The sequence below is a fragment of the Argopecten irradians genome, chromosome 16 (genome assembly GCF_041381155.1).
Source record: "Argopecten irradians isolate NY chromosome 16, Ai_NY, whole genome shotgun sequence".
In the NCBI taxonomy this organism is placed as follows: domain Eukaryota; kingdom Metazoa; phylum Mollusca; class Bivalvia; order Pectinida; family Pectinidae; genus Argopecten; species Argopecten irradians.
In genome coordinates, this window is record NC_091149.1 from 22,076,284 (window position 1) to 22,092,247 (window position 15,964).

Sequence of the window (15,964 nt, forward strand, 5' to 3'; positions counted from 1 at the left end):
GCCCTCTGGGCCTCTTGTTATTATTATTATTGTTATCGAGAGATTCCACCTAATACTTGTGATTTGATGTGTTATGTATCTAAAAGAGGCACATCGTCACGAGTGTTAAACTGTATCGGTGTGGTGCTATGTAATTACAACCTATTGCCGACAAGAATTATCGCAAATAAAAAAGAAACTGAATTACCCCAAATTAAAATTCCATTATCAATGTCTAACCGAGTGCATTATGCTGGGGGATGTTATTAAAGCCGAGGCTGCCAAATATTCAACACTATACACTTTAAAAAATCTCCACACTTTTTTGTGTGATTTATGCGAAAACTAAATTTGTTTCTTCTAAATGTTGTTCTTATATATAATATATACTTCTGATTCACTGAAAGAGTGGCCCTGCAGGTAGGGCGTTAGAATTGTACCTGCTGCCCCTATTGCATGATCGTAAAAGGCGACTAAATTTAGGATCTTATCTTTTCTCTTCTTCCTAATTGACTTTATCTTTCCTAATGCCTACCTTGGCACCGCCTCACTTTTGGCCCTGAGTTGAGCGTTCGCCCCTGTGAGGAAGGCTCTGGGTTCTGTCCCCTGGCCGAGACACACCAAAGTCTATAAAAGTGGTAGTTTCTGCTCCTGCTTAGCGTTCAGCACACAGGGAGTGGGACGACTGGTTCGCCCGTTGCCAGTATACTGTGACCGGGTGGGGTGTGTTGCTTGGTGTCTTCGGCGGCATGCTTCAGTGATATAGCACTATAAAAAGGGCAACAGTTCCACTATACAAGAAGACACAACACGAACATACCGCAGCATCCCAGTACACTCACCTCGCACAACATACACGCAACACACCGCATACATGGGAGGCCGTCCTTGCATGACCATAGCTGTTAATAGGACGTTAATAAATCAAACAAACACTGAAAGAGTATTACGGGAGTGTGTTTGGAAGTGGCTATTGGATATTGTATATTTTGTATAGTCTATGCTGTAAATTGTAGTAAATGTAAATATTGTAACTTGGTGTTCTTTCATTGTACCGTTGGAATAAAGTGTCACCATAGGGCCTTGTTACCTTCGAATTCATTAAAACCGGTTTACCATACATTTGGAGAACGGTACACTTGTATCGGTGGAATATTCTTGCTGTTAAGATAAAAGTAATCTGGGGTGTACTGTGAACAATTCTGTTTTAGTCAAAGGAATAAAATCTGAAATATTGATCACTCTCATTTTTAACAAAATCAAACAACATTCAATTTAAATTGTAAAAAAAATATATTTTATTTGGAAGTACAAAGCATCTCGTAGAAAAATAAATATCAGGAAAATCATTAAAATGGCACAGACGTTATTATATACAATTTATTTAGAATCATAAATTTAATTATTCGTTTTGTTTTCAGTGTAAAGCTACCGTTATGCAGTGAATAAATACGATAAATACATTACCAATATACATATATATTTGTAAATATTGGAAGCAGAAATTCAGGGATACCCCCGACATATCTGTTATTCGTGACACCACAATACATTATCAGTTACATTAGTCTAATTCACAAACAAGTTTTACTTAGTGTATTACATTCATCAGATTATTGTACAATAAAATGTATCAAAACTGCATCCATCAAGCAAGCCATTCATGTACATATTTATCGTTTATACTCTGTACAATTGAGAATACGGTCATCCTAGATTTGCTGCTAATGAACAGATACATGTATTAAAAATATTTAAAATATAACTTACCTATAAATATTTCAACGATTAAACTTATCCATACTTCAACATCGACGAATCAGAGGAAATTCGATCAATGCATTCAATATTATAAATTATATTTTTTGACAATCGTGTAACACAAAATTTATTACAAATGGATGTCATTAGCACAACCACGAGACCATACGAAGACAATAAACGATGTCGATTGCAGATACGAAAAAAACTTTTTTAGCTTTCGTGAAATTGATAAATGGAAGTCTATCCAAAGATATTGTCGATGCCAAAGATATGAAAGAACTCAAAACACTGTTGGATAAGTACTGGAAAATAACAATGTAAATTAAACATTTATATCACTAAACATATTGAAATCGACACCCGAAGTTATTGATAATTAATGTTGATGTATGTTTATAAGATATGGATATTTACCATTACAATTAAGGAGCCAGAATAGATGTCAGTATAATAATGGGATATTTTGACGTGTTGTATCAAATAAGGGTAGGTAAATGTTTTCATGTTCTTTGTTTATTTACTGAAGCGTAACTCAATCTGAACGAAACATAAAATACTAATTATAAATGAATAATAGTGATATTCTACCCGAATGTTATGAAATTGCTGTGAAACCTGAGGCTTGCCGAGATTTTTAAAAAACTTATGATCCCGCGGGTATACTATCCCTATTCTCCATATTCACGTGAAAGGGCATTTGTTTCTCTCATACCTCGACATTATATTGCAGATACTCAACCATTTCTGAGAAAAAATTGCGGCTGCAATTCAATTCCCCATAAATAAGGACGTATATGAGAAGGATAAGTCACACTGGTTTTTTGGCAAGTACGGCACAGGAGCTTTTGTGTTTGTGCACTGACCGTGTCGTCGGGCGACGATTTATTTCCTAATGATATCTGACATCGCAGCCTTGATGTAGCTTGGGGGTGCGAGGGTTATCGTCTTACTTTCTGAAGCGTGCTGTCATTTCATGAGCTTTTAACGAAAATTTAAGCCATTTCTTCTAAATCTTCCGTCTTTTAAGCAATTAAAAAACGTTGTGAAATTTAATTAACTTTACATAGGTGATTCTTTTGACTCGATAAGACAAGTATTTGTTGAGAAAATGTTTTTTATTACTGGTTCACAGACGTCTCGCGTGGTGTTTAGTTGTGTAAAGAGACGGTTATGAATCCTTCTCACTTATAAATCCTGGCTCACTTTATAAATCCTTGCCAAAAATAAGAACTTCATCTTTTACAGTAAAACCGGTCTAGTTTCCGAAAACAGTTAGAATTTTATCGAGAAAAGAGTAATTGTGTTAACGCTCTAACCATCCTCGATATTCCAGGGGTTCCGTTCACTTACGATCTCTACACCCCTGGACTATCTCATAGTGAAATTGAAGGCAGCTCAGCGGAAAACATTTGACCAATCACAGGCTAGCAAAGATTTCCTTTGAAGACTACAGAGAGAGCGACGCCTAACATCAAAGCCACACAGTCAACCACAGTGTACCGTTATACGGCTCTTTTGATGTACATCGTATGACTAAATTACCTGTTCTATTCTATTGCCTCCAGTTTTACTATGAGATAGTCCAGGGGTGTAGAGATCGTAAGTGATCGCAACCCCTGGAATATCGAGGATGCGGGTTAACATGACGAGGCTGTATTGCATGGGTAGCCACATAATAATAATCTGAGGCGAAATGTAATGCATGAGACCAGACAATATTTGACTGAAGGTACATGTACATCTATGAGAGAAAAATCAGTATAACACTCGTAGGCAGGGGAGAAATAGTTGTGGATAGGAAGGATAGAGATATATACCCGAAAGTCACAAAAAGGTCGTAGGTAGGGGAGAAATAGTTGTGGATAGGAAGGATAGAGATATGTACCCGAAGGTCACAAAAAGGTCGTAGGTAGGGGAGAAATAGTTGTGGATAGGAAGGATAGAGATATGTACCCGAAGGTCACAAAAACTTGTAAAACCAGCATTTCACCCATATGAAAGGTTTACACTTATATTGCATATGTTAAAGTAATGTATTGAGTATTTTACTTACATATCAAACGTCAAATATGACTTTATCCGAAATATGCCAATTTACGGTATCAACATTAATCTTAGTTTATTGCTGAGATATGCTTGATTTTCACGCACATACAACCTTAGAGATGCAAAACAAAGCATTAAGCAAGATCTGCATGCTTATTTGTTCTAAGGGTAAATATATATACCTAAGTTATAAAAGGAAATATACAATATTCAATAATCGTGTACATGATCTCACGGAATTGCCATCGATTTCATTCTATCGTCTTACTATACATGTATTATTTTAGTAAATTCAAGTACAAATTGAAAATTACAAAACAGTTCAAATCAAAATCACCATCTAGACGAAATATATATAAATCTTCATTCATTAATTATGTCAATCGTTCATCATTCAAAAGGAATTCCGTTGATCATATGAAATAAAGCCTAGTTTAAAAATAGTTGAATTACTAGTAATAAACTTATACACACACTTCTGTTTTACAATATAATCTCTAGAACTGATATACATACACGGCCTAGCTACTATACCTTCCAGCCGGGTACGGAATGGTGCGTATGTGTACTAGTGGAGCACTGGTTCAGAAAATCACTCGGACACAATGTTCTATACCATTTTCTAGGTTTCCAATTATCTTATGGGTATACACGCATTTATATATTATTTATGTCCAGAACAAAGATAATGACCATTCTTAATATCTAACGTACCGATCACAAGACGTCAAGTTTAAAATTTGTAGACTTGCCGTATAATTTTCTTTCGAAAAGACCACCCTATTTATATGTGATTTTTTTTAAAGTCGCGCTGTGGATTTCATATTTTGTACGGTTCAGTTTTATTGTCTAGTAGGTAAGCGATATAAGTACGATAGCATGCATCCAAACGTTTTAATATGTTTTTTTATAATAATTACTTTGCTCCATTACCAGTAATTGGCACCAATTGTAGCTCTAACAACGGCACCATTATCTGATTTAAAGTATTTTGAGTAACAATTTTACAGTAGTATAATCCCACGTAAACTGCATTTTAATGGCATGTTCTTAATAAACGCATAACCGCCTCAGACACTCAGTATAATTGAAGTTTTGAATTTGTTTCTACACAACGTTAATAGGGTCAATCAACGATACACACAGGCTACAATCCATAAATGCTAATTGAACAATTGGAATGTAATATTCTAAAATGCCTTAAAATATTCTTGTGTAAATTATTTTAAGTATTGGAAATGTTTTTCTGCAAACAAATTATTTTTCATTTGAACTTATCAATTTAACAATATTCTAAACATTCATCGAATGTTTTCTTAACAACCACAAGATAGGGATGCTTTGTAATCTTTACAAGGTCTTTCAACGACTGTGTTCTTTACAATCACCACCAAGAGAAACCTGAACGACATCGGGCATTCTACACAATTCATGAGTTATTTCCCCTCTTTCGCTCCGGTTTCATGAGTTATTTCCCCTCTTTCGCTCCGGTTTCATGAGTTATTTCCCCTCTTTCGCTCCGGTTTCATGAGTTATTTCCCCTCTTTCGCTCCGGTTTCATGAGTTATTTCCCCTCTTTCGCTCCGGTTTCATGAGTTATTTCCCCTCTTTCGCTCCGGTTTCATGAGTTATTTCCCCTCTTTCGCTCCGGTTTCATGAGTTATTTCCCCTCTTTCGCTCCGGTTTCATGAGTTATTTCCCCTCTTTCGCTCCGGTTTCATGAGTTATTTCCCCTCTTTCGCTCCGGTTTCATGAGTTATTTCCCCTCTTTCGCTCCGGTTGCAGCTAGGGATGCTCCATTAAAAGGCCCTCACCTCACAAAGCAGGAGTTTGTGTACAACGGTTCCTATCAACATTTTATTGTCGTAAAGGGAGGCAACTGAAGATGACCACAGCACACTACCGTCATTGAGGTAGGGCTCTTTAATTTTAGACAGAGTTCCATCATCATTCACTTCAAAGTGTAATACCTACAAAAGTATAAGTAACAGTATTAGGCTACTTCATTTCTTACAGTATACATAATATACATTGACCAAGAAATTCCTCCTACCTAGAGGATGCGACAACGAAATCACAACCCGAGGACTAATACATTAAGGACTTCCCTTATATGTAGAGAAGGATTCTTTTTCTCTCATATACAAAAGAAAAAGAACAGATAATAGTGTAAGAAGAAGCATTTTTACTGTGTCATGAAAATGCTGATGGTCAATATTGACGTCATCGATAATGCACACCACGGTTACACCGCATGAAGTCATGACGTCACGTTATTGTCTTTAGGTTCAAAGGGTAAGTGCGCGCAATTCGTCATACTCTAGGGGTTGACAAAGAATCTCTCACGGCTAAAACCGGTGGCAAATCAGTAAATGGTGGAAGAATGTAGGATCAATTGTATGGAGTTACATACCGAAGGATGAGTAAACTTGCAGCACCTATGTGCTAACTGTAAGAAATATCAGTATTCACATTTTCTATCGAATAGCCATTATATATGTGCACAAAGAAGCCAAGAAAATGATTGTCCATACCCTCACACCAATCAATATCAGTTGTTATGGATAAAAACATATCATAACTTTACACCATTACAAAACACTGAAACATGTGAGCTTCTAATTTCACCTCAAGATGAAAATACTAAATATTAATTAATTGCGTCCTATGGTTTTTATGGAATAAAGTACTGATTGCGCATGCAAAATAAGTTATATCAGATACAATTAAACACCAATCATTGTTCCACTGATGAATATCGTTTATGCTCTATCGGCGTTGAGCATGTTTAAATAATTTCCATACCCATCTCATCAATCGTAAACATTTATGTGATATGCATAAAGACATTTCACAACGTAAGTAATGCCGATGCCAGGGTAATTTCATATTGTCCCTCTCTCTGAAAGGTGAGCTTAACTTCTAGATATTTCTGTCTTTTTAAGCATTATAAGTAAGACTTACCTGAGCTGGACTTGGTAAACGTGGATTTTCTAGTGTGTGTGCAGTCTTAATGATGATTGGCTGGGCCCCAACCAATAGATGACCAGTAAGGGGGTTAATAGTCGGGTTATCTGGTGATGTGTTCAGCTTCACTTCCTTCGAAATGAAGTTTTTAATTGTCATATGAATTTGATTATGATTTATTATAGCAATGCGAAAGGTTGCATGCATTGAAGAGTATATTCACAGCAAAACTCTCTCTCTCTCTCTCTCTCCCTTCAAGACACTTCAATGATCACAAACAGCAAAGAACTTGACCAAGGAAATACTAAGAAACAAAAAGAGAACAATTTAGACACTATTTCGATAATCATGCACATAAGAATACATATGTAAGACAACATTTTATAGCGTTCCTCCTTACTACTATTCTAGAAAATACAGAATCAAACATGAAATAGATTTCTGAATATTTTCGTTAGATATTTCATTTATAGGTGAATGTTTCAGTGCCTTCTTTTTGAGCATGCAGATTGCGTCAGTTTCAAATGTTTAATTTGTAGGCCTATATCTACGGATTCAATGCTCGGGCTTATCGTTTTTGTTCTTTTTTTCTTATTACTATTATGGAATTCCATTTACGGATGTAAATCCCTAATGTTATTGTTTTATTTTTAGGGATTTCCGATATTTACATAATATATAATTCATTTTTCGCATTTTATAGTAATGTGGTCGTAACGTACATAGCAATTATTTTACACGATGAATAATTTGCGTGTCTCTGTAATGGGGCTGAGGTGACCAATGTTACATTTTACGGTCCCAGAATAGCAGTTGAAATGGGGTGTTTTTATCTTGTACACACGTCCATCTACATATCCATAGTTCTAAATATAACTGTCGAAGACAGATATACAATGTAGCTGGATCAAATAATCTATGAAAAGTTACATAATATAAGACCATGTGCACAATCGAGTGCATTGTGGGTATAGCGATAGGCCTAGGACGTCTCTTTGCAGGCGGTGTATGTAATTTGCAAATTATTATTTGCCTAGATGAAATAAATGATTTGTTTTAACATCACGAATGGTTTATGTTATGTAAACAATGAAAATACAAATCCATATTTTCAACGTTAGAGATTTTTATTTTGTTGTAATCAATATCGATGCTGGTATCGTTTGTGCGGTGAGAGATGACGAGGTTTGCTCGTCTTTCCGTGTCGACACTAGAATAAACTTTAAGATACTGACCGTGTATCCGATGTAAATCCTCAAATATAATATGACTGAAGGCAAGGCCTTAAAGGACGCAACCAGATGTTTCGGTAACCATTAATTATGCAATGTTAATACGTTCAATTAATTGAAATATTTTTATTCATACAATGTATATTCACACATTGAACGCTTACTTGAGAAGGAAATCCACAATAAGAAAAAGATATTCCGTTTTTGGCCAGCTGATTATATTGGAAGATGGTTTATCACTTGAACGCTTGCAAATAAAGAGCAATAGCACTGAGCTTCTGCCAGATTACTTTTGTCGGATCATAAAAGCGTTTGAACTGCTTGATTATATAAAGTGCTGACTTCAAAGCACCGCATTCACGCAGGTCGGATTTTAACAGTAGGGAAAAATAGCGGCTGCAAACTGAAGCTGTCCGTGTGTAGGATTGAATTTGAAAGATTGTGTTTTTTCTTATATTTTCATGTGTGTGTTGCCTTAGAAGTGCTTCGCACTTCGTGCCCTTCGGAGTATCGAGGATGCGTACATACATAAATGTTGTTAACCACCATATACGTACCTAAACAGCATTCGAGTATAACATAAGATATATCTTGTGTGAAATATAAGAATGAATAATGGGCATTTTGACTCTCTATTTGCTAAGTATAAGATGTTGTTGTTTTTTGTATTTTTGTTGGTTTTTTTTTTGTATTATTTCATTTTTTTTAACATTATGTAGCGTGGAAATTTATGTCACGCTTAATTTTTATTAGTTGTTAAAGTTAAAGTTTATTTGTATTGTTAAAATAAGAGTTTTATACTATTTAGTTCATAGTTTTAGTTTATATATATGCAGTCTGTATAGTGTATATATACATACATAGGACAGTTAGGGGCCAGGTGGCCACGCGCACGTGCCCATCTGGGGTCGTTACGTATAAGGGAGCTAGGGCACCGCATTCCGTTTTCCATATAAGGAGTTGTTTACGACTAGGGCTGTGTATTAGGGTCCAGTTTGATGGACAGGTTGCGTAAGGTGTTCGTATTAATAGTAACAGAGAGCTAAATTTAGGTAGTGGTCACTCCGGCCAGCCAATTAGAGTTAGGTTGGGAGGGGGGATGGAAGTAGGTAGAAATACGTAATCATATTAAGATTCAGCCAATGAACGTGAGAATGAATATGGAAGGAGCGAGGTTTTAGCCAATTAGATCATAGTATGAAAGTGGTATAAAAGGGGGTGCACGTGAAGAAAAGAGAGAGTACATGGAAATTTTGGGACCTACTCCACGTATCTCAGGATCAGCTATTTTAAATTCGGATTACTTTACTACACTTAGTGTGTGTCCATGGGATTTATACTTGCATTTGGGATGTACTGAATACTTCGCAATTATGGATATCACCTAGCAGTGAACTTAAGTGAAACAGTGTGCCAGTGTGTGTGTTCCTAGTGGATTTATTGTGAACTATATTACGTGGATGTTTATGTGAATAAACTATGTGAATTTTAAAGTGACGTTTTCTAGTTTCCCCTGCCGTAGTCACCTTCCATCACGGACTTAGATATACAATAGCGTCTCGTCATAGCCCAAGTGCTATCATATTTTGGAGAAACGCTACAAATGGTGGCAGCGGTGGGATGGAAGTTACCATGATTACGGCAGTGGAAATGTTACTTTGCTGAACTTTTTGGATTTTATATTTGTGACTATTTGTGGTAATGGATATTCCGGAAACATCGAGGAGATCATTTCAGCGAGGGCTCACTTTTCCGCATGTGCGTCGAAATTTCAATTATAATGTCGACCAGAGTGAAGTGATGAGTGCTGATGTGCTTTATTATTCGCCTCGGATATTCAGTGATTCGGATGTTGAAACATCAACAATGACCTCTACTCCGAGTGTTGGACCTATAGGGACTACAGTGAGTTGTGATATATGTGCTTCGAGTTCACGGACAGCGAATCAACGCAAGTCGGAACATCAATATACGGGATTCATTCTAAGATGGATAATTGTGTTGATGTATTTGGCAAGTTCAATGGGTATAGTGTACTATAGATACCCAAACCACATTATCGCGTGCTTCATAAAAGAGTTTATAGTGTTTGGAACTCTAGTGTTCTGGTTGTGTATCACGTGTTCTGTGATAGTGAATTCGATTCAGAATCCCGTGATGGTAGACATAGTGACAAATATGTCCCAGGGATTAGTGGACGATAGTGAATTAGTGTCGTCAAACAGCCAAGATGAAGCGATATTCAGTAGGAGTAACTACACAAGACGAAATTATGTACACGAAATTCCGTCAAGTGTGTCCCTGCTGGAGCAGTAGGCCGTGCGCGCGCGTCGGCCGCGCGGGAATGGAGGACTAATACAGGCGAGGTACGGAGCTAAGACTGTACCCAGCAATATGTGCTACTAACAGGGATACAGACAGAGTTTTGTGAAATTATTTCTTCCGCGGGAAAACTGCAAACAGGAAGAAGAGTACGACTTACTCGAAACCAGAGTAATGTGTGATGTAATAATGTGTGATTTAGCTATGGAAGTGCGTAATATGGTGGACTGGAAAGTTGACACCGGAGACGTACTTTTATATCCGAAGATCTCTATAGCGGTGCTATGAGAATCGTCCTGTATTGGAGCCTGACCTTTCCATGTGTGAGACAGCCGATGTAAACACGTTGTTTGTGATAGTGATTTTATCAAAATTTATCATTCGGGAACTATCGTTAGTAAGACAGTCTATCAAGCCAATGGATCACGTGCTGTTTAAGGAAGCACTATGGAGAGAATACCTCGACAAGTGTGAAGTATTGGACGAGGGATTATAGCCATGCAAGAAACCACAATGATTGATAGAGGGAATCGGAGAGTCCATAAAGTTTATATTGTATTTTAATTGGGACAGTTGCCGGACAGTGTTGTCGACTTAAAAACGACGTTGTGATGAAACCCCATTTTGTGTATATTATTCGTAAATATTATTCGTAAAGACGTCAACTTGGTGTGTGATATTAAAGTTGTGTTGTGTTTATCTGTGGATCTACAAATGGATTATCATCAAGTGCCTTTCAGTGAAGACGATATATTGAAGATCGCCTTCGTTATTCCACTAGGTGGATTGTACCAATGTTATAGTGATGGTGTTTTGTTTGGTCAACGCCTGGATCACTTTCTCCAGAATTATTGAGAAAACGCTGAGTGGATTACAGTGGAACATTGCAGTGTTTTATCTGGACTGTGTTATTGTGTACGGGAAGAATTTCAGTCAGAAGATGGACAACTTGTATTGATGGCAGTCATGCATGAAGATACCTGACGGTGCCGATTTGAAGTTGAAGGCCTATAAGGTGTCACTTGTTCTGCAGACAAGTGACGTTCCTGTGACATGTGGTGTCCAGGATGGCGTCCGGACTGATTCTTCAAGAACAGAGGCAACGTTGAAGATGTAATCACCAGAAACCGATCCAGAACCATATGTCAGGAAGTTGGTGAAAACTTCGCATTAATAGCGAAGTGTCTACATGGCCATACCAAGCAATGTAAAGTTTGGTGGTAGACAACAGAAACTTTTGGTGACGTGAAGAAATGGTTAACTTCAACTTTTAGAAATCCAGACGTCCACACGGGGGATTTATGCTGAACACGGAGGCAAGTAACTACATGCTGTATGAGCTGTGATGTCCCAAGAGTGACCTGGAACCTGTTACAACCAGTACCCGTGAGACACATGAACATGGGCTGATTCCAAAGATAATGTTGTTGTGGTGATCCATCCAGAGCGCTAGCCTTAGAAACCCTTGTTGAAAAAAAAGGACGAACCGGAAGATGTACCTGGGCGATGTGTGTATACACGTACTTGTACCATGCCTGTCGCAGTACCGGAACAAGGCTGGGCTACGATGAACATTTTGAAATTACCTGTTTTGCTGATGATGACCTATTGTGTGGTGGCCGTTGCAGATGACTCTGAAGAATTGTGAAATGAACATTTTTGAAATAATAATGTGACTTTCGCGCAAAGTTACGTGTGACACTTATACATAAAGCATATAAGTGAAAAACAATTCTGTGGATTATTATGCGAGATATTCATTTTACGTGACACTTAGATATCCAAGTGAAGAACAATTCTGTGGATTATTATGCGAGATATTCATTTTACGTGACACTTAGATATCCAAGTGAAGAACAATTCTGTGGATTATTATGTGAGATATTCATTTTACGTGACACTTAGATATCCAAGTGATGAACAATTCTGTGGATTATTAAAATGTGACATTCCTCTAACGTGGATTGATATATACGTGACACTTATTTTAAAAGTGATTCTACGTGGATTTATAATTTGTGTAGTGAACAATATATGTCAACACTTATTTCAAGTGTACAATGTGACATATGAATTATCTGTGAGCAGAGACTTGAAGTGTGTCCGGATTATCGGTACGATATCCGTAAAAAGTTACTTTCGTGAACGATTGACTTTTAACTTTTAAGTGAAGTATATGTGTTCATTCCCATGAGTGGATTACTTCATTCCAAATGTGACATTTTCTCTTGTTGGATTTATTATGTTGATTTTCTATTTCATGTTGATCATTATTGTTGAAATAATTATGTGAATGAGAGTTGACTGTATGGCTTGTTTCTTTCATCATAAATATGCATAGTTCAGTGACTGTGAACGTGGATATATTCGCGCATGTTTCATTGCGCGGAAAACGTGTTAAATTGTCGCGAAGCTGGTATTTTCTCAACGAATACGCGTGGACGTCTATATAGTATCACGGAATGTACACCGGATATTGCGCGCGGAATTGGTTTCTAATATTTATGTACACCGGATATAGCGCGCGATATATATCCTTTGTGCAGTTGGCGAAGATTACTCTTCGCGTAAATTTTCATGTTTGCAGTACCTGATTTCATTATTTTATACCATTGTTTAACTGTAATTCAGTTATAGTACCTTAACTTTTGTCGGGGACAAAACTTGAAAAGTTGGGGGTAGTGTAGCGTGGAAATTTATGTCACGCTTAATTTTTATTAGTTGTTAAAGTTAAAGTTTATTTGTATTGTTAAAATAAGAGTTTTATACTATTTAGTTCATAGTTTTAGTTTATATATATGCAGTCTGTATAGTGTATATATACATACATAGGACAGTTAGGGGCCAGGTGGCCACGCGCACGTGCCCATCTGGGGTCGTTACGTATAAGGGAGCTAGGGCACCGCATTCCGTTTTCCATATAAGGAGTTGTTTACGACTAGGGCTGTGTATTAGGGTCCAGTTTGATGGACAGGTTGCGTAAGGTGTTCGTATTAATAGTAACAGAGAGCTAAATTTAGGTAGTGGTCACTCCGGCCAGCCAATTAGAGTTAGGTTGGGAGGGGGGATGGAAGTAGGTAGAAATACGTAATCATATTAAGATTCAGCCAATGAACGGGAGAATGAATATGGAAGGAGCGAGGTTTTAGCCAATTAGATCATAGTATGAAAGTGGTATAAAAGGGGGTGCACGTGAAGAAAAGAGAGAGTACATGAAATTTTGGGACTTACTCCACGTATCTCAGGATCAGCTATTTTAAATTCGGATTACTTTACTACACTTAGTGTGTGTCCATGGGATTTATACTTGCATTTGGGATGTACTGAATACTTCGCAATTATGGATATCACCTAGCAGTGATCATGAACTTAAGTGAAACAGTGTGCCAGTGTGTGTGTTCCTAGTGGATTTATTGTGAACTATATTACGTGGATGTTTATGTGAATAAACTATGTGAATTTTAAAGTGACGTTTTCTAGTTTTCCCTGCCGTAGTCACCTTCCATCACGGACTTAGATATACAATAGCGTCTCGTCATAGCCCAAGTGCTATCATATTTTGGAGAAACGCTACAATTATCGCAGATTGCACGGTTGGGCTCACGCTGTTTTTAGTAGGTAATGCGATCATATGATAACGTTATTTATCAAAAGTTACAGTTTTTGTCACTCACATTTCACACATCACCGTGACACACCGAGTTCGAATATATATACTGCACCATGTATTACTGTTGGGAGGCAGCAACATCTTAAAGTTCCATTTAAAACAAAATACTTTCCTCTATATGTTTCCTTTCTTTCTTGTTTTATTTTGTGTGAGGGGGTGTTGTCTATGTAGTTGTATGAATGTGATGAGATTACATAATGTGGGCAAGGGGAGATCATTTTAACTCTAATTGTACGAGTTATTCCCTTGGATTTCATGTAAGAAAATAAAAATGAACGTGGACTTTGGAACCAAATAGATGTGTTGTTTTTTTTCTATTGTGAAGATTAAAAAAATGTAGCCGAGTTCCCCTACCAAATCTCACGTTCATAACACAACTGTAGTTTGGTAAAAGATTCGGAATACATTTGTATAGAAAATCAAAAGGTACATGTGAGGCGGAGACAAAGAGTCAAATTGAAATTCAGATTTAAAAAAAAATCCTTTCAAGATCCAGACAGAGCCAGCAACGTATATACATTTACTGAAACATTTACCTCGCTATGAAATCTTGTGCCCAAGAAAGGAGATTTCCACAAATCTAGTTTTGGTTTTACTCTGTGTGGTCATTTTATTGTCAACATGTACATGTGTATAGAAGTACATCCCAGTATAGCAAAATCAGTACTTTCTGTTAGTATGAAATATAGGATGTGACAATATGACATTATCAATACACATTTCCAAAATTGTTCAATTCAAATGCCATTAAAATAGGGAACTTGTTTTTCTCACCAAACTCCCGCTGATTGGCTCATTTAATTGAACAGCACTAATTACTTGTCAGCACTGTTCGTTCGTCCTTGTGTGCAAATTGTAAACGTAATCGTGCGTGTCTGCCTGTCCATCCCTCCATCCATCATTCAGTCCGTCTGTCTGTCCATTCGTTTGTTCGTGTGTTGTTGTTTTTTTGTCTATTTGACTTAATGAAATATATCTCAAAGTATGCGCGTGCTGTACGCAGTGTGTGTCCTGTCATTCTGTACGGGCAGACAGATTAATAGACTGTCTATTGAGAGGTAAACAAAAAGCCAGTTGCTTAGAGTTGTTATAGTGGAATCATGGTCGAAATACACGACATGTTGTCAAACATTCAAATTGAACATGGCGGCGGTACCGCATCACTTTCGCGATATCTACGTTGCATACACGTGGCTGGCATTTTGTTTACCTCTCTTTTTAAAAAAATAAAACCGGAAGCGATGGTGATTTGCTGCCGTTTACTCAACTAAATGTGTCGTCGGCGGCCATTACAAATGTGTGAAATAGAAGGGTCTCAGAAGTATTTCATTGTGCAGAGTTGTTTAATTTCACAAATGAGATATAACATGGGGGTAGCGGACTATGGAAGATATATTAGAAATATGCCGCTGACGTAGCGCACGCCAAATCTTTCCTACGATTTCACGTTTTAAGAGGTATCGCGAGCTGACAATAAATTAGTCAAAAAACAGTTTAAAAGCCTAATAATATAGGAAGATTGGCGGACTAACACAAGCAGTTGTGCATGTTAATAACCACATAAAAATGATAAATCACACAAAATTAGATTTCATCTAAAAATATAGTATATATTTTTAATATCCCATCATAGGCAGTGATCCGTTGAATACATTCAGTTGATTTTATTGTATCAGTTCCATAAAATTGGAATTTGAAAACAAAACTTCAAAACTTAAAATCTTTGTATGTGATAACATCAACTAAACAACAACTATGTATGTGCACTGTCTAGACAGTTTACGCGTCGAAGTCTAGATGAATAGAACTTTTGAAGATAGCCCCTTCATCTTCGACTTCTTGAGATTTTACTATGTCTTTACAGCTGACAAAAATATGCCATTGCATTGATGTGTTATTTATGTGTATATTTATTTCATCTTAATGTCCTTCCATCTGTCTGTCCATTAATTCATGTGTCCGTTTGTCTGAGTTAACAAAATTA

At 37.0% G+C, this 15,964-nt stretch overlaps 1 protein-coding gene across 2 annotated transcripts in view; it reads right to left on the reverse strand.

The window, feature by feature from the left end:
- Positions 1-1,259: 1,259 nt before the first annotated feature.
- The window catches only part of LOC138311218 (serum paraoxonase/arylesterase 2-like), a 28,115-nt gene continuing 13,410 nt past the window's right edge, over positions 1,260-15,964 (reverse strand). For both annotated transcript variants that reach the window (XM_069252711.1, XM_069252710.1), the window contains exons 9-10: positions 6,754-6,888; positions 1,260-5,759 (exon numbers count right to left, since the gene is read on the reverse strand). In XM_069252711.1, the coding sequence (XP_069108812.1) occupies positions 5,589-5,759; positions 6,754-6,888 (306 nt within the window). In that variant the 3' untranslated portion in view covers positions 1,260-5,588. The remainder of the gene's footprint in view (positions 5,760-6,753; positions 6,889-15,964) is intronic.